Raw genomic sequence first — 26143 nt, forward strand, 5'->3', positions numbered from 1 at the left:
AGATGAGACACCTTTGCCCAACGATGCAGCGTGCTTTTCTTCACTGCCAGATCTCCGTAGACATTCTGCAATCATCTATGAATATCTGCATCTGAAGGCTATGTAGAGTGCCGCCTACAATATGAAATTCGTGGTACTAATCACAGATGCATTTTGTTCACCTGCAGAAAAATGCTGCTGCTTCTCAACAGAAACAATTTTATGAAAACAAGTACAGTCAAAAGAAGGAAACAGACTACCTCGGGAAAAAAAAGCTGTTGAAGATTTTGCAAAAGCAAATATCCCAGTCAAAAAGCTCCCCAATCATTAACAGTGAATTTCAAAGGATTAAGGCAATGACTTCACGTATGTAGCATGACCACCTTTTTAATTTGTATGTCGTATCATTTAAAACCACACACACACACACACACACACACACACATTAGATGCTACATTTTCAGTTGCCTACTAATTCTTTATGCCAAAACCAATTACAGGCAGCTGTGTTTATTTTCAAATAACTGCATTTTTATGTGTCTTTCATGATACATGGCACTGACCCAGCCTGCTACTACAATGCAGCCTACGAGAAAATAACGAAGTTGATGGACTGATTAAATTGTATGCACTATGGCAATGGTGGCTCTCACCGTTTCTTTACTATGCAAAATATCTTCCATTACTTTACAATTTTTTAGCCGACATTGTGTGAAAAAAGTTACATATCATTTACGGAGATTAAGTGATCAATTGACTATGCAATTTTTTTTTTTTAATTTTACAACACAACTGCAAGAGCATTTCAGAACGCCTTTACCTGTTTGGAGAATAAGATAGTAGTCACCATCAGTTTAAAAGAGAATGCTGCAAACTATGATGTAACATTCTTGTTGTGCGGTCAACATAGCTTACACTACTACTGTTATGTTGACCAGCCAAGAGGAACATTATGTCACAGCTTGCAGCATGCACTTTTAAATCGCCTGTGCCAATTCAGAAAATCTGCTTGTTGTTCAAAATCATTTCTACCTTTCTTGACTTAAGACTTTTCAAACAAGGACACAATGTCCTCTTTCTGACATGGGATACTATTTCTGGGTAGAGAGAGGTGGTTTATCAACCACAGATGCCGTTGTCGCGACTGCAACAGTGTTCGTTCTAAAAATTTCTACTTTCAGAACCTTTCTGAATTATGCCGATCGAAGACATCTGGGGTAACTCCGCAAATGAGAAAGACAATCTCCTTCCTCTGGATTTCCATCTGTTTCTGTCAATTCTGCTAAGCACAGTCAGTAGTGGTGACTTCAGTTATGGTAGCAGATTTAAAAAGAACTGCTTCCATATATTACAGACATTACCTCAAATTAACAGATGAAAAACAATCCCCCTCAAGGTATAGTTGAAGTGCTGAGTCACCGACATGCATATAAATTGGGCAGTTGGACTGCAGCACTTTGAGAATGCAGGTTGGTTGGTTGGTTAGTTTGTGGGATTAAAGGGACCAGACTGCAACGGTCATCGGTCCCTTGTTCCAAAACTAAAAAACTACCAGACAGAGTAAAAGACGGATAATAGAGACAACAAACAACACAGGACAAGAAATACTCCGACAGGGATCAGACAAAACAAATTAAAACACACAGAGTGTGACGGTGGTTGGCCGACGATAGAGAAAAAAACGAGGAAAAGCCAACCACCAATAACACATTAAAAACTCAGTTTAAAATCAGAGGCTAAAAGCCAGAATCAACACTAAAAATCATAAACACTCAGATTAAACGATAAAAACCCCCTGCCCGAATAAAACGCAAAACTAAGTCCACCATGGCAGAGTCATCTATTAAAAGGGCAGAGAGCGTGTCAGGCAGCGCAAACGTCTGCCTGAGCACAGATAAAAGTGGACAGTCCAACAAAATGTGGACCACTGTCAATGCTGAGCCGCAGCGACAGAGAGGGGGGGGGGGGGGGGTCCTCACGGCGCAATAAGTGGCCGTGGGTCATCCGTGTGTGCCCAATACGCAGACGACAGACTCCTTGCGAGAGACTCGCAAGGAGGAGTGCCACACAGTCATCGTCTCCTTGACGGCACGAAGTTTGTTAGGGGCGGCCAGACCGTGCCATTCAGCGTCCCAAAGCGAGATAACTTTGCGGCGTAAGACTGCCCTCAAATCAGTCTCCGGAAGGCCAATGTCTAGAGTGTGTTCAATGGTGGCCTGTTTAGCCAGGCGGTCAACACGTTCATTGCCCCGGATACCGACATGACCGGGGGTCCACACAAACACCACAGAGCGGCCGCAACGCGCAAGAGTATGCAGGGACTCATGGATAGCCATCACCAGACGAGAACGAGGGAAACACTGGTCGAGAGCTCGTAAACCGCTCAGGGAATCGCTACAGATAACGAAGGACTCACCTGAGCAGGGGCGGATATACTCTAGGGCACGAAAGATGGGGACCAGCTCAGCAGTGTAAACACTGCAGCCATCTGGCAAGCAACATTGTTCGGAATGGTCCCCTAGAGTAAGCGCATAACCGACACGACCAGCAACCATCGAACCGTCAGTGTAAACAACGTCAGAGCCCTGATACGTGGCCAGGATGGAATAAAAGCGGCGGCAGAAGGCCTCTGGAGGGACTGAGTCCTTCGGGCCCTGTGCCAAGTCGAGCCGAAGGCAAGGGCGAGGAACACACCATGGGGGTGTACGCAAAGTGGCCTGGAAAGGAGGTGGAACAGTGAAAACCCGAAGCCCGGAGAGAAGTTCTTTGACGCGGACCGCGATCTTAGAACCTGACCGTGGCCGACGTTCTGGCAGTTGGACGACCGATTGTGGGAACAGGAGACGATAGTTTGGATGCTCGGGCAAGCTAAAAGCATGGGCAGCATAAGCGACCAGTAAATGTTGGCACTTCAATCGCAGTGGAGGGACACCAGCCTCCACAAGTACGCTGTCCACAGGGCTGGTCCGGAAGGCACCAGTGGCCAGTCGTATCCCGCTGTGTAGTATTGGGTCCAGCACCCGCAACACAGATGGGGATGCTGAGCCATAAGCCAGGCTCTTGTAATCCAGACGGGACTGGATCAACGCCTTGTAGAGCCGTAACAGGGTAGATCGGTTGGCGCCCCAGCTGGTGTGGCTCAAGCATCTCAGAGCATTTAGATGCCGCCAACACGCCTGTTTAAGCTGCCGAATATGAGGCAGCCAAGTCAGCCGGGCATCAAAAACTACACCCAAAAACCTGTGGGTCTCCACCATAGCAAGGAGGTCGTCGGCAAGATAAAGCCGCGGCTCAGGATGGACTGTTCGATGCCGGCAGAAGTGCATAACGCAGGTCTTGGCAGCCGAAAACTGAAAACCATGCACTACAGCCCAAGACTGCACCTTGCGGATAGCGCCCTGTAGCTGACGTTCAACAGCTGCAATGCCAGTAGAGCTGTAGTAAAGGCAGAAGGCGTCAGCATACAGGGAAGTGGGGACAGAATTTCCCACCGCTGCAGCGAGATCGGTTTATTGCAATTAAAAACAGGCAGACACTGAGGACAGATCCCTGTGGTACCCCATTCTCCTGGACTCGGGAGGAACTATGGGAGGCTGCGACTTGTACGCAGAAGTTACAACACGACAGAAAATTGCGGATAAAGAGCGGCAGAGGGCCCCGAAGACCCCATCCATAAAGCATAGAAAGGATGTGATGACGCCATGTCGTATCTACGCCTTCTGCATGTCGAAAAAAACAGCGAACAGGTGCTGACGGCGGGCAAAGGCAGTACGGATGGCCGACTCCAGGCTCACCAGATTGTCGGTGGCAGAGCGGCCTTTACGGAACCCACCCTGAGACGGAGCCAGAAGGCCCCGAGACTCCAGTACCCAATTCAAGCGCCGGCTCACCATCCATTCGAGAAGCTTGCAAAGAACGTTGGTGAGGCTAATGGGGCGGTAGCTGTCCACCTCCAAAGGGCTCTTGCCTGGTTCAAAACGGGGATGACAATGCTTTACCGCCATTGAGACGGAAACTCACCCTCGACCCAGAGACGGTTGTAAAGGTCGAGGAGGCGTCGCTTGCAGTCCACTGAAAGGTGTTTCAGCATCTGACAGTGGATGCGATCTGGCCCAGGAGCGGTATCAGGGCAAGCGGCAAGGGCACTGTCAAATTCCCACTCACTGAATGGAGCATTGTAGGATTCAGAATGGTGGGTGCGATAAGAAAGGCTCCGACGTTCCATCCGCTCTTTAATGGAGCGGAAGGCCAGTGGGTAATTGGAAGAAGCGGAACTAAGAGCAAAATGCTCTGCCAAGCTGTTGGCAATTTCGTCGGAGTCTGTACAAACTGCTCCATTCAGTGAGAGCAGGGTCCGATAGCTATAGAGGCGTCGGATCTTGGCCCAGACCTGCAATGGAGAGACATGGAGGCCAATGGTGGACACATACCACTCCCAGCAGTCCTGCTCGCTTTGGCGGATAAGGCGGCGGGCCCGCACACGCAGCCGTTTGAAGGTGATGAGGTGGTCAATGCAGGGATGTCGCTTGTGACGCTGGAGCGCCCGCCGGCGATCTTTAATCGCTGCAGCGATCTCAGGCGACCACCAAGGCACAGTCCGCCGCCGAGGGGACCCAGAAGAACTGGGAATGGCAGATTCGGCGGCAGTAACGATGCCGGTGGTGACAGTTTGAACCACCGCATCAATGTCATCACTAGAGAGAGGCTCAATAGCGGCAGTGGAGGAGAACAAGTCCAGGTCAGCCTTATTCATAGCCCACCTGCAAGGGCACAGAGAAGACTGATGCTGTGGCAGTGATAGAAAGATCGGAAAGTGGTCACTACCACACAGGTCGTCATGCACTCTCCATTGGACAGACGGTAAGAGGCTAGGGCTGCAGATCGAAAGGTCGATGGCGGAGTACGTGCCATGCGCCACGCTAAAGTGTGTGGAGGAACCATCATTTAAAAGCGAAAGATCGAGCTGTGCTAATAAATGCTCAACGGTGGCGCCTCGACCTGTTGCCACTGACCCACCCCACAGAGGGTTATGGGCGTTGAAGTCGCCCTATAACAAGAAAGGTGGCGGCAATTGGGCTATCAGAGCAGCCAGTACATGCTGCGTGACAGCACCATCCGGTGGAAGGTAAAGACTGCAGACGGTAACAGCCTGTGGCGTCCACACCCGAACAGCGACAGCCTCTAAAGCTGTTTGTAGAGGGACAGACTCGCTGTGAAGAGAGTTAAGGACATATATGCAGACGCCACCAGACACACTTTCATAAGCTGTCCGGTTCTTATAATAACCCCGATAGTCACGGGGGGCGGGGGTTCGCGTTGCTGGAAACCAAGTTTCCTGAATAGTAATGCAGAAGAAAGGGTGAAGGCTGATAAGTTGTCGGAGCTCAGCTAGATGGTGGAAGAAACCACTGCAGTTCCACTGGAAGATGGTATTGTCCATGTCTGAGAGAGGTGTGACGGGACTTGGAAGGCAGATTACGCTGCTGGGTCACCTGCTGCCTCCAATTGAGCACCGGTACTAGCACTATCCATGGTGTCTTGAGGGACCGGCGAGATCGAGGTCCTCAGTGGACACCAGAATCTCCACCTCGTCCTCAGACGCAGAGCTGGAAGGGTGCGGTGGGGTGGCTGCCACGGCGAGTTCCTTGGGCTTAGAGCTCTTCTTCTTGGATTTCTCACGCTGCTCCTTGGGTTTAACTGGCTGGGAGGGCTTCACCGATTCAGTCTCCGGGACTGAGAAGGATCGTGAAGCCCTACGACCAGCGGATTGTGGGCACTTACGCAACTGTCGGTCGTCACCCTTCCCGCTGTTGGAAACCTGGGAAGGGAGGGACCCAAGGGACCCCTTGCGAGCGTGAGAAGCCGAAGAAGTTGGACACTTCTCCGGCTTAGAAGCGGGGACGGACGTCCCCGATGGGTGGGAGGATGTTGCTCCTGAGGTAGGTGGTGCAGGAGCAACCGGTTGGGCAGAGCCCCCCACGGGGGCAGGAGTAGTTGTACTGCTCATCGATCTGGCTGGAAGTCTCGAAACTGATGGGGCTAGCACAGTAGTTGTAGCAGCTGCGTAAGAAGACGTCATTTGCACAGGATGTAGTCTGTCATATTTCCTTTTGGCCTCAGTATAGGTCAGCCGGTCCAGGGTCTTATATTCCACGATTTTGCGCTCTTTCTGAAAGACTTTGCAGTCTGGTGAGCAAGGTGAATGATGCTCTCCGCAGTTGACACAGATGGGAGGCGGGGCACATGGAGTATTGGGATGTGACGGGCGTCCGCAATCTCGACAGGTGAGGCTGGAAGTGCAGCGGGAAGACATATGGTCGAACTTCCAGCACTTAAAGCACCGCATCGGGGGAGGGATATAGGGCTTGATGTCACAACGGTACACCATCACCTGGACCTTCTCCGGTAATGTTCACACTCGAAGGCCAAGATGAAGGCACCGGTAGCAACCTGATTGTCCCTCGGACCCCGATGAACGCGACGGACGAAATGAACACCTCTACGTTCTAAGTTGGCGCGCAGCTCGTCATCAGACTGCAAAAGGAGGTCCCTATGGAAAATAACACCCTGGACCATATTTAAACTCTTATGTGGTGTAATGGTAACGTTAACATCCGCCAACTTGTCACAAGCAAGTAACCTGCGTGACTGGGCGGAGGATGCCGTTTGTATCAGTACTGACCCAGAGCGCATTTTGGACAAGCCCTCCACCTCCACAAACTTGTCCTCTAAATGCTCGACGAAGAACTGAGGCTTTGTGGATAGAAAAGACTCCCCATCAGCTCTCGTGCAAACTAAGAATCGGGGCGAATAACTGTTACCTCCATCCTGAGACTTACGCTCCTCCCATGGCGTGGCCAGAGAGGGGAACGTTTTCGGATCGTACTTCTGAACATTAAATTGAGCCCGAGAACGCTTAGAGACTGCTGGCGGCTGGCCGCCAGCGAGAGATGATGTACCACGCTTCATTGCGGGTCATCCGCCCTGATGCCACCTACTCCGACCAAGGGCCCTCCCCACGGGCGCCACCCAGCCGCAGCAATAGCCACCTGGCAGGATGGCCATTGCCGGGAGTCCTGATGCCCCAGGGAGACGGGCATCTACTCCTTGGCATACGTGGGCAGTTAACGGCGCAGGCATCAGTAGAGCGATCCCTGTGTTGTCAGGGGGCTACAACCAACAGGGTACATGGCGGCCCCACCACAACGTACTGGCTACCGTGCTGGATGTTAGGTGACATGTGGTCCATGGTCGCTGTCAGTGCAGAAAGTGGCACTGCACAGCGCAAGGTGGAAAGTGCACGCAGGAACGTATCCATGCCCAAGAGATGGAGAGCGGGCAGGACCGCAATGCAACGACAAAGAAGATGGCGAAAGGTCTGATCGCTAGATGGAAACAATGCACCAAGTAAGGCGCCCTTCCCCAATCGGCTCGCTCTTTGGAAAAATTTTGAGAGATGGAGGTCAAACCCAACAGGGGACCATCACATACGGCCGAAAAGTTTGAGACTCCTTTTAGTCGCCTCGTACAACAGGCAGGAATACCACGGGTCTATTCTTACCCCTGAACCCGCAGGGGGGGGGGGGGGGGGGGTGAGAATGCAGGGGCCACAGAATATATGGCTAACACGGAGTTTAGGCTGGAAAGGAGCCATGTGGTGTACAAAACAGTAAGGGACGATGGGTTCATTTATGAGTCTGTTGATGGTGTGACACCTCTACTATTCAGTGAGTTGGTGCCTTTACTAGTAAACCATTTACATTCTGCCAGAACTTTCTGTACCATATTAATAACATAATTACCATACTTGTAACACCAAACCTTACCTTACTTTAAGTAATTGTTATTAACTCCAACACAAAAACAATCTAACTGATGCAATGACACACAAAATACAAAACACACGCATACCATTTTATATTATTACTGTTTAATCAATTAAGAGTGCAACTGATAAATGAGAGGTACAGAGTTTTGCGTCAACGCGCACGTCTGTGGTGCATCCTAGTTTCACCCTTCCTACACTGGGAGTGGTCACATTTGATCGTCCAGTTATTTATATCCTGTCTGATGCTATCTCTTACACTTACCAGTGGAGTTTGAATTGACACCGGTGTTTCCCCAGGGCGAGGCGGCACTGACAGAAGCAGCCCACGACAGCGACTGGGAAGCCGACCCCCAGATGCTGGCCGTGGCAACGGCGGGCGCCGCTGCCGCCTGCTGCTGCTGTTGCTGCTGCTGCAGCCGTTCACGCTCCAGCTGCTGCTGCAACAGCAACCCACACTCCTGACGTTTGCTGTCCACACAACTGCACACTTCTCATTTTATCGAACGCTATCTGAACTGGAGTTACTTGCTCGCAGAATCAGCCACTACATATCCGGGGTGTACATTAAGTTTGGAAACACATTCAATTATTTATTGCACAAGAACCAAACATTGTACAGATATCCTACATATGCCATTTTGAGGAGAAACCCTGAAAGCTTTTTTTCACGTCCACCACCACAGCGTAGTTTGGTAATTTGCTGACAGTCAGCGCTAGTTGTAAACGTGGCAAGTTCAGGTGCGGAGTGAGCATTCTGTGTGTCAGAGTTCGACGAAAACAAGTGTGCTATAGCCGTTCAACTGATGTTTAGAGCCAAGTACAGTAAGAAGCCACCAACAAGGAAGACCATTTACCACTGGCACAACAAATTCATTATGACGGGTTGGTTGTGCCCGGCAAAGAGAAGCGGATGTCCCAGTGTGAGTGAAGTGAATATAGAGCATGTATGAGGGACATTCATAAGGAGTGCAAAGGAAATGGTGCGTTGTGCATCCAGTGAACTCTAAATGACTCCAATGACAATGTGGTAAGTCCTGGGACAGAAGCTGTCTGTGAAACCATTCAAGTTGGAGCTAAAGCTGAAGCTCAATAATGACGACAAAGACAAGCATTTTGGGTTTTGTTGCAACAATTGAATGAGTATCGGGATGGCATTGTTGATCGCTTAATTTTTTGTGACGAAGCCACTTTTCACATTAATGGGACAGTGAACAGGTATAACTGTCGCACCCACACGAATGCATTGAATTGGAGTGTGATTCCCCAAAGGTAATTTTTTTTTTGTCCTTGTCATGTCGAAAACATTACGGCCCATTCTTCTTCGCCGAGAGCACTGTCACTGCATATTTCTACTTGGACACGGTGCAGCAATGGCTGATGCCTAAAATGCGATCGGACTTTCCATTCATCTTTCAGCAGGCTGGGGCTCCACCCCATTTTCATTGTGAAGTTCGTGGGCACCGGAACACGGAGCAGCTGCATCGATGGATTGGCCATGCTACAGAAGAGGAAAGCTGTTTCAGGAAATGGCCTCCTTTTCTGTGGGGACACATTAAAGACCTGGTGTATGTACAACCTCTACCACAGGAGTAGCAGAGCTCCGGGAGAGAATACAGGAAGCAACTGCCACAGTCAACAATGTCATGCTGGGATGGGTATGGTAAGAATTTGATTACCGTACTGACATCTGCTGTGTCACTCATGGTTCACACATCGAATGTTTCTAAAACAAAAATCAGAGTTTCTCTTCAAAATGCAATATGTATACATCTGTACGATGTTTAGTTCTTGTGCAATAAATAATTGAAAGTGTTCCCGGACTTTATGTACATCCTGTATAGCCCACAACAGAGATTGTAGATGATGGGATGATGGAGAAAGGTAAATGTATCAATTTGTGGTAAGGGACCCTGGTCCAGAAAATACAGAGTTTAAAGTTATAAGCGAAGATCGTTCCTATACCTCTGACAGTGAAATTCATGCACCAGTATTGTTGAATGCCCAGCACAGAAATCTGCAGCAATCTGCGGAAGGGTTGTACATCTGTCATGTTGAACAATTCTCTTCTGTCATTGTTGGTCATGTTCTTGCAGGATAATTTTCCCGGCCACAGCGATGTTGGAGATTTGATGTTTTACCGGATTCCTGATATTCACAGTACACTCGTGAAATGGTCATACAGGAAAATACCCACTTCATTGCTACCTCGGAGATGCTGTGTCCCTTCGCTTGTATACAGACTGTAACACCACATCCAAACTCACTTAAATCTTGATAGCCCACCATCGTAGCAGTAGTAACCGATCTAACAACGGTGCCAGACACTTTCTTATATTAGGCGTCGCTGACCGCAGTGCCATATTCTGCCTGTTTCCATATCTCTGTATTTAAATAGGCATGCCTATTCCAGTTTCTTTGGTGCTTCAGTGAATATGTATCTATGGTCAAAGATTCACAGCAAGCTAAAATAAACAGTGGGGATGGGGGCATCTGGGTGGGTGGGTGGGTGGGTGGGTGAGGGAAGGGGGGGGGGGGGCAATGAAGTGCAAGTAGGACTTGTGCTCTGAGAGTTCAGTACAAACTTAGTTACGAATATAGATAGTTCATCTACATTTAATGAGAGAGTCTGCTAGTATCAAAATACATGACTTAAATGATCATATCTTTTGATAGCACTGTCTTAGAAGCTTACTTCTTTTACAATGCCAAGGAATCATCGACCATAGTATTTGACATAAATTTCAGCTTGATACCTCTACCCATTCCTGAGAAAAAAAGACGCGTTAACAGACACACGGGCAACAAAGTTATCCTATTAGGGTTGTTTTTACTGATTGAAGTATGGACTCCTACAAGGCAAGAGACACGATTGTAATAGGGGAAAGTTGGAAGATAATATGCAGTAAATAGTTACAGCTGTTTGTAACTGCTATCAATTCAACACTAATATGTACAGTTTTCACTTATTTTTAACATCTCATCACTTTCACACTCTCAAACAGGTGTAATTCCAAATGGTAATTGTCTCCGTATAGCAAGTCACGTCTGTATCAAGTTTGGTTAAAATTGTGCCAGATATTCCACAGCTAAGCTAACCCCTCCCCACAACACACAGCACATAAAAAGGCTCCACATTAATGCAGATTTCACACCCCCTGCTTTCTCCCACAGAACACAAACAGCCCACAAACCTTGGCAAGGTTCTCCTGCTCCTCCTGCTGAATTTCCGTCAGCGACTTTGCGGCGGGCACCGGCGGTTTCACTTCCGCCCACCGCAGCTGTAGGCCTCCCAACACACTGCTGCCGTTGCCAGTCTGCGCACCTGCGGAGTTCTGTGCCGCTGCATTCGCATTCTGAAAAGTAACGTCAAATAGAATGTGAATACACGTTTTCTCTGTATTCTGAGGTCCGATATAATATATTTTGTTGAGACGGAAAAGCATCTGTCCACAAATCATCGCCTGTGCAAAAATCGGCTTGCTCTTTCCAGACACGAATCGTACATGAAGGTCACCAAGCAGACTCCTAGATTTCCAAAATGTGTTTAACACAGTGCTCCACTGCAGACTGTTAAAGGTCTAAGTGTACAGATTAGGGTGTTAGGTATGTGAGTGGCTCGAACACTTCTCAAGTTATAGAAACCAGTGTGCTGTTCTCGACGGCGAGCGTTCATCGGAGACAAGGGTATTGTCAAGAGTGTCCCAAGGTAGTGCAATAGGACTGCTCTCGTATACACGTAAATGAGCTGACCGACAGGGTGAGTAGCAATCCGCAGCAGTTTGCTGGTGTACAGGAAAGTGTCGTCACCGAGTACTGGTGGAGGGTACAAGATGACCTGGACAGAATTTCTATTCTAGATGATGAATGTCAGCTTGCTCTAAATGTACAAAAATGGAAATGAATGTAGACACGTAGAAGAAACAACCCAGTAATGTTCGAATACAGTATTCGTGGTGTGCAGCTTGATACGTCACACGGATAAAATATCTAGGCGTAATATTGCAAAGTGACAGCAAATAGAATGAGCACATCAGGACGATAGTAGGGAAGGCAAACGGTCAGCTACAATTTTATGGGGAGAATATCAGGGAAGTGTAGCTGGTCTATTAAGTAGACCGTGTATGGAACACCTGGGTGTCCTATTCTTGAATACTGCTCGAGTGTTTGGCTTCACCACCAGGTCAGATTAAAGGAAGACATCAAACTAATTCAGAGGCATGTAGTTAGATTTGGTTCCAGTAGGTTCAGTCAATTTGCAAGCATCACGGAGATGCTTTGTGAAGTGAAATGGGAATCCCTGGAGGGAAGATGGCATTCTTTCCACAAAAAACTGTTGACAACATTTTGAAAACCACCTCTTGCGCCTGACTGCACAATGATTCTACTGCCCCTAACATACACTTCACACGAGGGCAAGAGCAAAAATATGAGAAATCAGGGCCTGTACAGAGAAATATGAACAGTCATTTTTCCCCTGAATCCATTTGTGAGTGGAATGGGAAAGGGAATGATTAGTAGAGGTAGGAGGGCATGATGAGAAGTACTACCTCTGAATCTTTTACCTGTTCTCAATATCAATTGATTTATTGCATCTCACTTCATCCACTCATGGAGCACGCTCTCCTTCAACATGAAAACACCAGAGCACACACTAGTGCCGAGACATCTGCAACAATTGAGGCCTCGGGTTCACTGTCATCCGTCATCCTCCATACAGTCCCAAACTTCACTCTATCCATTTTTCATCTGTTTACAAAAACAAAATCAAACATTCTACAGTGATAGTACCAACAAAGTGGCTCTCAGGAGAAGTGTGTTCATTGCCAGTGCGACCCTGTTGAGAAATAAATATGTAGACATGAAGGATAAAAATGCAGAATATTAATAAAGCATTTTATTTAGGAAAAGACTTGAGAATTTCCACGTAAAAATATTTGGTGGCATTATTTTCCAGCACTCCCTTACACGAAAAAAACCTATGCACTTCACGATACTCAAATTCTCAAATAATAATGGTGTTCTGCAACACTCACGTTCAAATATTGAAAGCGATTACAAGAATACTCTCACAAAAAAATTAGATGGAATACACCTGTCTTATCTCTCAAATCTCCATCACATCGTCACATAATGTCTCACTTTATACTCTTAAGGGTATCTCGTATTGGCAAATTTAAACTGTGTATTGTTAGAGACCCGAGTCTTGTCCTATATAGTGAGGCGAGCCTCAAAGGGCACTTCTCACAAAAGCTTCTGACCAATGATTGATGATCATAGAAAATGGCTTCTTTCATACATACAGAGAAACATGTGTAACACCTATGAATAACTTCAGTTTATTCTGTGTAAAATGTCAATTTCCACACAATGTGTGAACAACATGGAAAAAAATCTCTGAAGATTTTGTAGAATGGCTATTCATGAATAGTACAAAAAGCCAAGAACTTGTTAAGCAAGACAAATTTTTAATACGAGTTAATGTGAGAAGCCCAATGCATACATCTGAAACAACACACATAGCTTACAACACTCAGTAGCTGAAGTGAGAGAAAAGGTATAGGAGGAACTATAGCAAATGGTAAGAAAATAGACATTCTTAGATTTGCTAACAATGCAGCAGTATTAAGTGAAGATGCAGAATAATTAGAAGTGATGCTGGGCCAGAAGGAAACTATCCTCAGCTCTTTCTACAGAACGAAAATTAATAAAGCTGAAAAACAAAGAATCTCGAATGAGATTTTCACTCTGCAGCGGAGTGTGCGCTGATATGAAACTTCCTGGCAGATTAAAACTGTGTGCCCGACCGAGACTCGAACTCGGGACCTTTGCCTTTCGCGGGCAAGTGCTCTACCATCTGAGCTACTGAAGCACGACTCACGCCCGGTCCTCACAGCTTTACTTCTGCCAGTATCTCGTCTCCTACCTTCCCAGGCTGTGGCTAAGCCATGTCTCCACAATATCCTTTCTTTCAGGAGTGCTAGTTCTGCATGGTTCGCAGGAGAGCTTCTGTAAAGTTTGGAAGGTAGGAGACGAGATACTGGCAGAAGTAAAGCTGTGAGGACCGGGCGTGAGTCGTGCTTCGGTAGCTCAGATGGTAGAGCACTTGCCCGCGAAAGGCAAAGGTCCCGAGTTCGAGTCTCGGTCGGGCACACAGTTTTAATCTGCCGGGAAGTTTCAACAAAGAATCTCAGTTGCAGGTACAAAAACACTGTTTCTCAATGCTCACTTAACAATGAACGGCAGAAGGAGAATCTGTCAGTTTTCTAAAAGGTAAAATTACATCAAATGGAAGATCAAAAAAGGGTACTGCAAGCTGAATGTACCACGTAAAGGCCTCTTTTAATGAGAGTAGGGAAACTTTTCAGATCCTGCTGCATACATTAACACTCGGGAAATGCCTCAAAGATATCTGTTTGGTGTGATCTATTGTACGGAACTGAAACACGGACACATCGAGAAGCAGAAAAAACAAAATAACGGCCTCGGAGATGTGTCGCTAGTGCAGAATGCTGAGGACTGCCCGGGTAGATAAAATATCGAATGAAGTTGTGCCTTCCAGAGCAGAGGAAGAGGAGCCGTGTCTTCGGAAACTTGACAGAGAAAGGAGACAGGAGTCTACCACCTGCCGAGACACGAGGGTGTCATTATGAGTATAACTGAGGAAATAGGAGGAAGGAATAATGCAAGAGGCAGACAGAGACCAGAATACATCAATCAGACTGTGGTGAGTACCAACTACAATCCCTGTACTGCTTTCAAGAGGAGAGCTGAAAACACGAAAGCACGGTGAGCTACTAACAACCAACCTGACAACTTAAGACTTACGAAAGAAGATGACAACTCATTATTTCAAGTTACATACATTTATTTTGGCTGACCCGAACAGACAAAAAAATGGTTCAAATGGCTCTGAGCACTATGGGACTCAACTGCTGTGGTCATAAGTCCCCTAGAACTTAGAACTACTTAAACCTAACTAACCTAAGGACAGCACACAACACCCAGCCATCACGAGGCAGAGAAAATCCCTGACCCCGCCGGGAATCGAACCCGGGAACCCGGGCGTGGGAAGCGAGAACGCTACCGCACGACCACGAGATGCGGGCCCCCGAACAGACAATCGCACGCGTTAGCATACCACTTCCGAGATTCGGGGAGGAGAGCCGGCTCCCGATCAAATCTGCCCAGCAAATTAATGACCAGGTCCGGTGAGCAGGCCAGCCTCGATGTCACGTTTAGTCAGTTTCCCGCATCTGACTAGATCAACAGTACTGGAATTACAGCAGCCAGAGTGAACTTCCAATAAAAGAAGACTGGTCAAATTGAACAGAAGAAAGGTAACACTTTAGGCTGATCAGACAGGTAGTCCTGTATAAAAATTTTCTGGTAGGTTAAAAGTACTTGTAGGAATTGAGCACAAAACCTTTGCCTTTTGTGGGCAAAGCTCTTACCTACTAAGCAATCACGTGCACAGCACAACCCGCCCTTAGCTTCCCTTCCGCCAATACCTGTCTCCTACTTCCCAAACTTATTGCACATTCTCTTGCATTCCCTTGTTGTAGCAGCACTACCTCAGGAGTGACACACATCCCTACATCATCTTATTAACGAATGAAACTCTCGATTAAAAAGTTACAGGATCAAGTATCGAATGTAAAGGTGTAGGTACTGTGTGGAACTGATTTTTATTTGCACACGGTGAGCTACATTGAAGGAAAGTGTGCCTCTTCAATACGGGACGGCAATCACAGCAACTTTGTCAGAGTAAATACTTGTTCGTACACATTAATAGAAATCCCACAAATCACCTGCCTGCTTTGAAAATACGCAGAGTTCCTGAAAATAAATGTATAAAAAATCAACATTAATCCGGAAAAAACAAATGAAGTACTATTTGGTATTCATTTCGTGGCTGATTCTGAATACTGAATATATGGCTTTAAGAAGGGGGAGTCCTAGACGAGAAGAGCCCACCTACAATGAAGACGTGGGTAGCACGGTTTAAGGGAGACACTAATCTCAATACATATGTTCTTTCCACAAACATGCTCTTACCCTTGCGAGGACACAGTGGGAACAGGATACGACCTCCTGTCTCTCTCCCTCTCTCTGTATCTGTCTGTGTCTCTCTGATGTACACCCCGTCAGCTCTGCCTACCCTTGTCCTCACACTTCTAGGCTCAGAATGACTTCCTTCTTAAGCTCAACAGCCCCCAATCTATTCATCTCTCTTCCAAGAGGAAGGAATTATTAATTCCCAACGCTAAGCTCTCAATGTGTGTGTGTGTGTGTGTGTGTGTGTGTGTGTGTGTGTGTGTGTGTGTGTGTGTTGTTGGTATTACACAGTTCACCACCTGAAAATACAATGCCCAACAAAAAGTGTCAGGTAGAATTGCCACCACAATTCATTAGTACTGTTATTAGGCCTGGCAGAGTAGAATGGGGTGAACAGTGTCAGATGTCAAGTGATCACTGTGAAGGACACAGAGAGAGCATTATCAGCACCTTAGCACTATAAGCACTTAACAGCACCTTAGCATTATAAGCACTTTACACAATTTGATGGGGGTCTCATTGTCGTTCTCCATTTGGCCGGTTGGTCAAACTGTGCAACATCCAGATTTGTGGGGCTTTCCGGTGAGACAAGGCTCGAGTTCGGACTGTACAGCAAATGGGGGACAGGCACACTTCCCTAAAGATTCCGGGTGATCACATCTGACTGCCATACGGGAGGACCACATTATCTTGCACAGATCATCTCTTAGCCCTTTCACACCTGCATCTGCCATTTGTGTCACCCCACTTCCACTAGCTGCATCCGGACTAAGGAATTACCATCCCACGCATACACTGCCATTAACACAACAAGTGGCTGCTCTCGGAATGGTGCCGTTACCAGAAAGTACGGACTACTGACGAATTGTTTCACGCTGTGTTCCGAGATGAATCGTAGCTCTGCACTACCCCGGACAGCCGTCATCTGCAATTACAGCTGCAACTTTGTGAGAGGTCCTTTCTTCCAATATTCTGGAGAGGTACAGAAGTGTTACCCCTCGACATCACAGCGTGTGGAGTCATCGAGTACTATTTCACGTCACAGGTGGTAATGATTGTGGGAACTCTCTGAATACACAAAGGTATCCTGTATATTTGTGTGTTACTGCTAATGTGACAGTATTGTGGTGCCACTTTTTGACAAGACAATGCTCGTTCACATACGGCACGTGTCCCAAACCGTCTGCACAAAATTTAGTTACATCCACAACCAGCAAGATCTCCAGATCTGTCAACGAATGAACACATTCGGGACCAGCTCTGACGTCTACTCTGCTCTGGGTCAAGTATCTCGGATGTCGAGGACTAGGTACGACAGTTGTGAGGTACGAGCCGAGACGATACAGTGGCTGTCCGACACCCTTTCCCAAATGAATCAGTGCGCACATCCTGACGAGAGGGAGAGCAAAGTCGTACTGAAAAGTGAGCTCTTGTGCTGCAAGTTCTTTGTGAATTTGACGTGAGTCTGTAATCGCTGAAATAACATTACGTACACTTTCGATTCATGGCGTTTCACTTTGTTGCCTCCTCCCTTTCCGGATCTCCACTGTTTGTCAGCAGTGAAGTAGCGGACAACAATTCCACCTCATATTTTATTAGTTTTTTTTTTCGATTGACTGTTACTCTGATACAGAAAATAAACGCTGTTGAATCTCGAGCACAGCCCTGTTACACACCTGCTGTTGCTGTTGCAGCTGCTGCTGTTGTTGTTGTTGTTGTTGCTGCTGCTGCTGCTGCTGCTGCTGTTGCAACTGCTGCTGCTGCTGCAGCTGCCTCTCGCGCTCCCGCTCCTGGCGCTGGATCTCGGTGAGCGGCTGCTGTACAGTGGCGGCAGGCGGCGCGGGTGCGGCAGTCCAGGGCGCGGGCCGCAGTGCTGCCGCCTGGCGCGCCTTCTCCTGCTGTTCCTGTAGCTTGCGCAGTGCTTTCTCCTGTTGTTCTTGCCGCCGCTGCCTCGTTCGCTCCTCCTCCTCCTGCCTGTGGACGTGTCACACTGTATAATTTTCAGCAGAGACGCAATACGGGAGACTCGACTGGGTAGACAGGTAACACTGCAAATGCACCTTAACGGTGCAATAGGACCACTCGCAGTCTTAACGTACACAAACTGCCCGCCACGTCAGGCAGTGTCACATGTGGGCAGTGCGGCACCGAAAACAGCGGCAACAGAGGTCGAGCCTTCTAGTAGACCGTCAGTCAGGCATCTCACTTAAGGGAGTCAAGAGGGTCACGACAAGTGTACAGGGTGGCTATTCAAACTTGAAAAGTTATGTTCCCAGAGAATTCCAGTTGTGAGGAGAAAGATGGTGTTAAGAAGCCCCAATTAATTAAAGGTGAGTGGAAAAGGGGGTGGGGGGGAAGGGCATACCACAAAAATGACTTTTCCTTCTTTCCTCTCACTAGCCATAAACAATAGTTTTACTGCAGTTTTTAAACACAGATGATTTATACAGGATAATATTCACATAACATACGTTGAAATATTAAGTACTTAAAAATTTGTGATTTATAAAACTCAACAAAATCAAATTTGAATTCTAGGTTAAAAATGCAGGATTCACGGAGATTTTATGAAATGCATAGAAATTCCCCAAGATTCCCATGATTTTTCCATGTAAGATTTAATTCCTTGAGGATTCCAGATTTTCCAGAAGAATCGCCACTCAGGGGTAGTAACATAATAAGAATGAGGCTAGCCAGATACAGATGGTGCTCCGGTACTATATCACGAAGCCTACAACTGATGATAAAATTGTTAATGAAGGTAAGTACTGTCATCTGTATCTCAGATATAGTGCACGCTTGGTGATAAGGAATGGCTGGAGCACAATATGAGAGTTACCAGGAAACTATCGTAATAACCCTTAGTGAGGTATTGCAGCCAGAGTGTCTCATCACAAGGTATTACTTTGCTCTACAAAAGCTGAAAGGTTACTGCTACAAAGTGTCAGTTTTACACATGGGGGGGGGAGGGGGAGGGGAGGGGATGGGGGGGGGAGGATGGGGGGGGAGTCACAAGTCTCAATATAAGGTTGCCATACAGGGCCTCAACGTCAGTCGAGGCTCAGACCTGCACTTACAACCTGCTCTCACTACATCGCTCAGTACTTAGTGTCATGTACCTCTTCTGTGGGAGCTGAATTTGTATTAATTCAGTTCTTCCACCTCCAAGCATTCATTCAGACAAACAGTGAAACTAGTCATTTGGAGTTTCTATATTATTGCTGGTATCAATTTGTCCAAATTTCCCTGACTGAATTCCCTAATTCTCAAAATATTCAGTTACTCATTAGTATCATAATCAGCGCCTGTGTAAGTGATGTTTCACTTTTGTAGCCTTGCAGCTCTATTTTTTAGGTCTTGCTGCAATCTGAAAATTTAATCTTGGAATTTTTAGATGGTAATGTTAGAAAATAGCAGTTTTTGTGTATTTACTTACAGGGATTGTGCCTCTCCTATTATGTAGAAATTCACGCACTCACAAACCATCCTTGACACAGCTTTTCTTTACATATTAACTGTAACCAAATGTTTTGGAAACAATACTGTCTTACTACCTTTGTACCATACTACAATTTTAACACACGTCAGACACTGAATGACTGTGTGTGTGTGTGTGTGTGTGTGTGTGTGTGTGTGTGTGAATTTCTGAACAATGAATATTATTTTCTGACATTAGCATCTAAAAAAACACACACAAACAGATAGCATGCCACACGAAACTGAAAATAAGAGAATGGAAGGAAACACACTTATCTCACTACACAATATAGTAGGGGAAAAGACTTTTTGTTTACATAATTCAGTTAAATTTATTATCATACATGCAAGTGAGGATACAAAATACTTGTTGTTGTCGTTGTGGTCTTCAGTCCTAAGACTGGTTTGATGCAGCTCTCCAAGCTTCTCTGTCCTGCGGAAACCTCTTCATCTCGAATTAAACTACAACAACCTACAGCATTCTGAATCTGCTTACTGTATTCACCACCTGCTCTCCCTCTATGATTTTTACCCCCTCCCACATTACCCACCAGTTCTAAATTAGTGAGCTCTTGATGTCTAAGAATGTGTCCTGCCAACCAATCTCTTCTTCTAGCCAGATTGTGCCACAAATTTCTTTTCTCCTCAATTCTATTCAGTATCTCCTCATTAGTTATGCAATCCACCCATCTAATCTTCAGCATTTTGCAGTGGCATATTTCAAAAAGCTTTTATTCTCTTCTTGTTTAAACTGTTTATAGCCCATATTTCACTTCCATTCAAGGCTTAACTCCAAACAATTGCTTGGAAAAGAGTTCCTGACGCTATACTCGATGTTAACAAATTTATCTTCTTCAGAAATGCTTCTTGCCATTGCCAGTCAACATTTTATATCCTCTCTGCCTCGACCATCACCAATTATTTTGCTGCCCAAATAGCAAAACTCATCTACAACACTAAGTGTCTCATTTCCTAATTTAATTTCCCTCAGCATCACCTGATTTAACATTTTCCATTCCGTTTAACTGCCCTTCCAAGTCCTTTGCCATCTCTGACACCAAAGGACACGTCTGGCCTCTCATCCGATATCCCTCCATTGTGGTTGCTCCTACAGTACGGCTATCTGTATTGCTGAGGCATGCAAGTCTGACTCCCCACTGATGGCAAATCCATGGTTCATTGGGGTGGGGGGAAATACTCAAAAGGTGAATTACAACAATTATCTCTTTCAGTCACTTATTTTCCTTCTTTACGTGTTTTGATGGTTTACACCCCTATCTTCAGGTGGATCAGTAGATTAGCTCAGAGACTCGTATACTGGATATGTACCTAAGCTATTTGCTTTGAACTTTATTTCACTACAAAAAAGGTATAATGTGCCACTTGTTATAACATGGTACACAAATTGCAAATTTTGAAGATAATAAATCACCTGAAAGATGTCCCAGTAAAAAGAATACAGAGGATCATTACAAAAACTACTATTCATCGCTAAAGGACAGCACATACATGAAAAGGCAGCACAAACGCTAAAGGACAGCGCAAATGCCCCAGATACGGTACTACCCAATCATGAAATTACTGCACTTTAACTCCCATGGCCATTATCGGAAACAAGCGGTGACGTTACAGTAAACGAAAACAACTATTTTTTTTCCTGTTATTTGCACTGTGGAAGTCCGGACAGTTTCATGAGCAACTTGTCTGGTCACCAAAACAACGGAACACCATTCTGATCAGCTTCAAGTGCAAGCTAACTGCAGCATACTCACTCCCAGGTGCAATAATATTGTGGCTGACTAATACAGATGTAGGAATCCACCAGAAAATAAGGGTGTAAGTCCTCAAAACACATCATGGAAGGATATAAAAGTGACGTGACTGGCACAGATAATTGTTTTAATTTATCTTTTATGTCAAACAGTTGCAGTTTATAAGTCACAGCACAGCCCAACACAGACAGGATAAGGTAATGAAATACTGGCACAATGGAAACAATTTATTAGTACTCCACCTTGCTTCAAAGTTTTCTGATGTTGAACACAAGTCTTGATACACCATAGGCAACTAATCAGGGAGATAATTCACTGCTAATGCGTAAGCTGACCACAATTTTAACACAATGAGTTGGCAAGCTTTCATCTGATTGAGGTAATTACAGTATGCCTTCTTCAGACTATTAAAGCGCAGTCCTGCAACATCGAGGAGAAAGGTTGCACCTGGCAGCTGATAGTACTCACTACAAGACAATGACAGTTACACTCCTCTGTGGCAGAGGGCAATCCCATGGAATGTATCAACATAAGCTGCTAGTAGGCTAAAAATATTACAAATACCATGTGATTTTTGTTAACGAATTTCTGAGAGTGTCAAGAATAATAGCAACAATTCACTACTATCGAGTTAAGTGTCTATCAAACACTGCAAGGATTTACTGATCCACTTACTTCTTTTTCTCTTCTTCTTCTTTCTTCTTTGCTTCTTCTGCTTTTTTCTTCTTTTCCTTCTCAGCTTCTTTACGCTTCTTTTCTTCTTCTCGTTTTTGTGCTGCCTTCTCTTTTTCCTTTTTCATTGCTTCTTCAATCTTCTTCGCCTCCTGCCAAAAAATAAACATAACAGTAAAGTAAGAGGCAACACTACAAGGTCCTCGGTGGAAATTGTGAGAAAAACCATTCATGGCATAGTTCAGACATTGGATGGTAGACAGGGGAAAAGAGAGAGAGAGAGAGAGAGAGAGAGAGAGAGAGAGAGAGAGAGACTTGTAGTTAAGCTTTCAGTGTTCAGTGCAGAGAGAGAGAGAGAGAGAGAGAGAGAGAGAGAGAGAGAGAGAGTGTGTGTGTGTGTGTGTGTGTGTGTATAGAAACATATATAAGATTGAGAACTGAACTGAGAAAGACTATTTTAAATAATAATAGTTATAGGTCAAAGGAAATTAGGTTCTGTTTGGATTGATGTGATGATTTATGTTGGAGATATTCTGGGAGCATCGGATGGCTGTTTGTGACATCAGAGCAGGCAAGAAGCTCAGTGTTTGTAGAGCTGTGCAGCGTGCCATGGCAAACTTCTGTGATGTTGGAACTCAGTGACTAGAGAGACCTATATACAACACAGAACCGAATTTGACTCACAACCATAATGAGAGCCTGTTCTTGTTATTACTTACAAGAAATTGTCAGTTGGAAGTTAAACCAATTTGAAATTGGGATAATAGACCATGTTTAACCCACCAGCGCCTGTTACTATGTAATATTATTCTTTTACAGGAGATTCTGGTAATCTTTCGTACACACACAAAGAATGAATATTGAGTTTAACACCTACTGAGATGCACGTTCGCTGAGGTGTGATGCAAGACTCACTGTTGTGTTCCCTGTAGAGTCTAAAATGGGAATGTTGAGGTTTCAGTCAAACTTAGTCGTGGCCTAGGCATATGACATTATTTCCCATACAATAGTGTGAAAAATTACATGGCTAGAATTTCAGCCACAAAGAATCGCTTCAAGTACTTACAAATAAATACTTCAAATATTTGTTTATGTAAATGCAGAACTGTCACACAGCTTTGTGGTGGCAACCTTTAGATAATTTATGAGGTGTAACTGTACATTTTTAATTACCACTTTTGGGGAGCGGGGGATTTAAGGCGATTATTACAACATTTATTGTCACCCCTCATACTGACCAGCATTGTTTTCTGTTCTTTGCTCTCTGTGTACCTCATGAACATATCACATGAAAGATTACTCACTTGTTCTTTGCTAAAACATTGATCTCACCTGCTGTTTCTTCTTCTTCTCCCTCTCCTCCTCCTCCTTCAGCTGACGCTCTGCCTCCTCCTGCTCCTTCTTCCGCCGCTTCTCTTCCTCCTCCTGCTCACGCAATCTCCGCTCCTCCTCTTTCTTCTTGCGCTTCTCCTCCTCCTCTTGCTGTTTCTTTCTCTTCTTTTCCTCCTCTTCCTGTTGCTTCTTCCGCCTCCTTTCTTCCTCCTCCTGCTGTTTTTTCTTCTTCTTATCTTCCTCCTCCAGTTGCTTTCGCTTCTTCTTCTCTTCCTCCTCTTCTTGTCGCTTTTTCTTCTTCTTTTCCTCATCTTCTTTCTCTTTTAGTTTTCTCTCTTCCTCCTCCTTTTCCAACAGCTCTTTTTGCTTCCGCATAGCTTCTTCATTCTCCTCGCGTTTTCTAGAACACACCGAGGTACTTTAATTTTTATAATGAATATACAGCATGCGCAACTTAAAAGTTAGTTTATACATCACGTAACCCTGAAAACCAATAGTAAAATATGTACCCTGCAACAAAGAACTCTGCACAAGATATTGTGATAAACTAAATCCATTTCTGTTTGGCCAGGTCCACTGGCATCAGTGACTAGAAGCTATTTTAATATAAGTAATATCGTCTGCAACTGCGGCCTGTTTTTGGGTGGATATGAAGAATGTGCCATAAAAAACTGAATAACAGAACATTATAAACGCAAAAGAACTAAGGAATTGCTATAAAAAAAAGGCAGAAACAGAGTATGAAGATAATCAAGTAACATACTTTCAATAATTTGTCCTTTCCCACATCCAGCTTCTAAAGAATGTATGATCAATTTTCGATATCTTTGTTTCGTACTGCATATTTAGATGTTGTCATTATATTTCCTGCACTTTCTATTACTTAAAAAAGCAAACAATAGATTCGGCCTTAGTAGGGACTAACTTGGTCATGTAACTGGGAAGTTCCAGTTCAAAGCAGTGCACCAAAAGTGAGTGCAGACAATATCTTTGTGTGCAGCAGTGACGACTTCTTGTTATCGTCAGTAAATTTGTTATTGTTGATAAGAAGTGAGCAACAGTGTTCACAGAAAAGGTGATGGAACACGCAGGCCAAACTTAATTCATCAGTGTATCATTTCTGCCACAGAGAACTTGATCCCAGTGGACTGGGATTCATGTACCTATTACCGAGGAGGAGGAAGAAGAAGCAAAGTGAGCTCTATATATATCCCACTGGCAATATGGATAAATTAGTTATTAGGCAGCAATTTATGCGACATTAGAAACAATAAAATGATATACCAACTTAGAGATAAGTCACAGCTTTTGTTGCATTGAATTAGACTTGGTGCTGGCAAGAGAACTTTAAGGCTAATTGAAACTTTCTGGCGTAACAAAACTGCGTGTCGGACTGGGCTTTGAACCTGGTACCTTCGCATTTTACAGACAATTTGGCAAGAAGTTTCAAATCAGTGCACACTGTGCTGCAGATTGGTTGGTTTGTGGGATTAAAGGGACAAGACTGCAACGGTCATCGGTCCCTTGTTCCAAAACTTAAAAACTACCACACAGAGTAAAAAACGGATAATAGCAACAACAGACAACACATACAAAAAAAACTCAGACAAAGAACAGACATAACAAATTAAAAGCACACGGAGTGTGGTGGTGGTTGGCCGACCATAGAATAAAAAAGGAAAAGCCAACCACCGAGAACACATTAAAAACTCAGTTTAAAACCGTAGGCCAAAGGCCAGAATCAACACAAAACAATAAAATAAAACATAAACACTCATATTAAATGATAAAAACCCCCTGCCCGAATAAAACGTAAAACTAAGCCAGCCATAGCAGGGTCATCAGTTAAAAGGGCAGGGAGCGTATCAGGCAGTGCAAATGTCCACCTGAGCACAGCTAAAACGGGGCAGGCCAACAAAATGTGGGCCACTGTCAAAGCTGCCCCGCAGCGGCACAGAGGAGGGTCCTCCCGACGCAGTAAGTAACCGTGTTTCAGCCGGGAGTGGCCAATGCGGAGCCGACAAAGGACGGCTGAGTCCCAACGGTTGGCTCGCATGGATGACCGCCACACAGTCGTCATCTCCTTAATGGCATGGAGTTTATTGGGTGTGATCCGATTGTGCCATTCAGCATACCAAAGCGCAAAAACTTTTCGGCGGAGGACTGCCCGCAAATCAGTCTCTGGGAGGCCAATGTACATAGATGGTTTACTAATGGCCTCTTTCGCCACGCGGTCAACATATTCATTGCCCGGGATACCGACATGACCGGGGGTCCACACAAAGACCACAGAGCGGCCACAACGCGCAAGAGTATGCAGGGACTCATGGATAGCCATCACCAGACGAGAACGAGGGAAACACTGGTAGAGAGCTCGTAAACCGCTCAGGGAATCGCTACAGGTCATGAAGGACTCACCCGAGCAGGAGCGGATATACTCGAGGGTACGAAAGATGGCAACCAGTTCAGCAGTGTAAACGCTGCAGCTGCAAGATAAAGCTGCGGCTCAGGATGGACTGTTCAGCGCCGGCAGAAATGCATAACGCGGGTCTTGGCAGCCGAAAACTGAAAACCATGCGCTACAGCCCAAGACTGCGCCTGGCAGATAGCGCCCTGTAGCTGACGTTCAACAGCTGCAATGCCAGTAGAGCTGTAGTAAAGGCAGAAGTCATCAGCATACAGGGAAGCGGGGACAGAATTGCCCACCGCTGCAGCGAGCCCGTTTATTGCGATTAAAAACAGGCAGACACTGAGGACAGATCCCTGTGGTGCCCCGTTCTCCTGGACTGGGGAGGAATTATGAGAGGGCGCGACTAGCACGCGGAAGGTACGATACGACAGAAAATTGCGGATAAAGAGCGGCAGAGGGCCCCGAAGATCCCATCCATGAAGCATAGAAAGTACGTGATGACGCCATGTCGTATCGTACGCCTTCAGCATGTCGAAAAAAACAGCGACCAGGTGCTGACGGCGGGCAAAAGCAGTACGGATGGCCGACTCCAGGCTCACCAGATTGTCTGTGGCGGAG

General features: G+C 45.7%; 1 protein-coding gene across 8 annotated transcripts in view; it reads right to left on the bottom strand.

Moving 5' to 3' along the window:
• Positions 1-26143, bottom strand: part of LOC126212852 (GRB10-interacting GYF protein 2) — a 189384-nt gene that overhangs the window by 42073 nt on the left and 121168 nt on the right. For 7 of the 8 annotated variants that reach the window (XM_049940280.1, XM_049940284.1, XM_049940278.1 and 4 more), the window contains 5 exons: positions 23116-23515; positions 21787-21935; positions 17539-17836; positions 10999-11160; positions 8070-8244 (listed from right to left, as the gene is read on the bottom strand). In XM_049940280.1, coding sequence (XP_049796237.1) covers positions 8070-8244; positions 10999-11160; positions 17539-17836; positions 21787-21935; positions 23116-23515 — 1184 coding nt within the window. The remainder of the gene's footprint in view (positions 1-8069; positions 8245-10998; positions 11161-17538; positions 17837-21786; positions 21936-23115; positions 23516-26143) is intronic. The other variant, XM_049940283.1, reaches the window with a different exon arrangement.

This window comes from Schistocerca nitens, chromosome 11 (genome assembly GCF_023898315.1).
Source record: "Schistocerca nitens isolate TAMUIC-IGC-003100 chromosome 11, iqSchNite1.1, whole genome shotgun sequence".
Lineage (NCBI taxonomy): Eukaryota > Metazoa > Arthropoda > Insecta > Orthoptera > Acrididae > Schistocerca > Schistocerca nitens.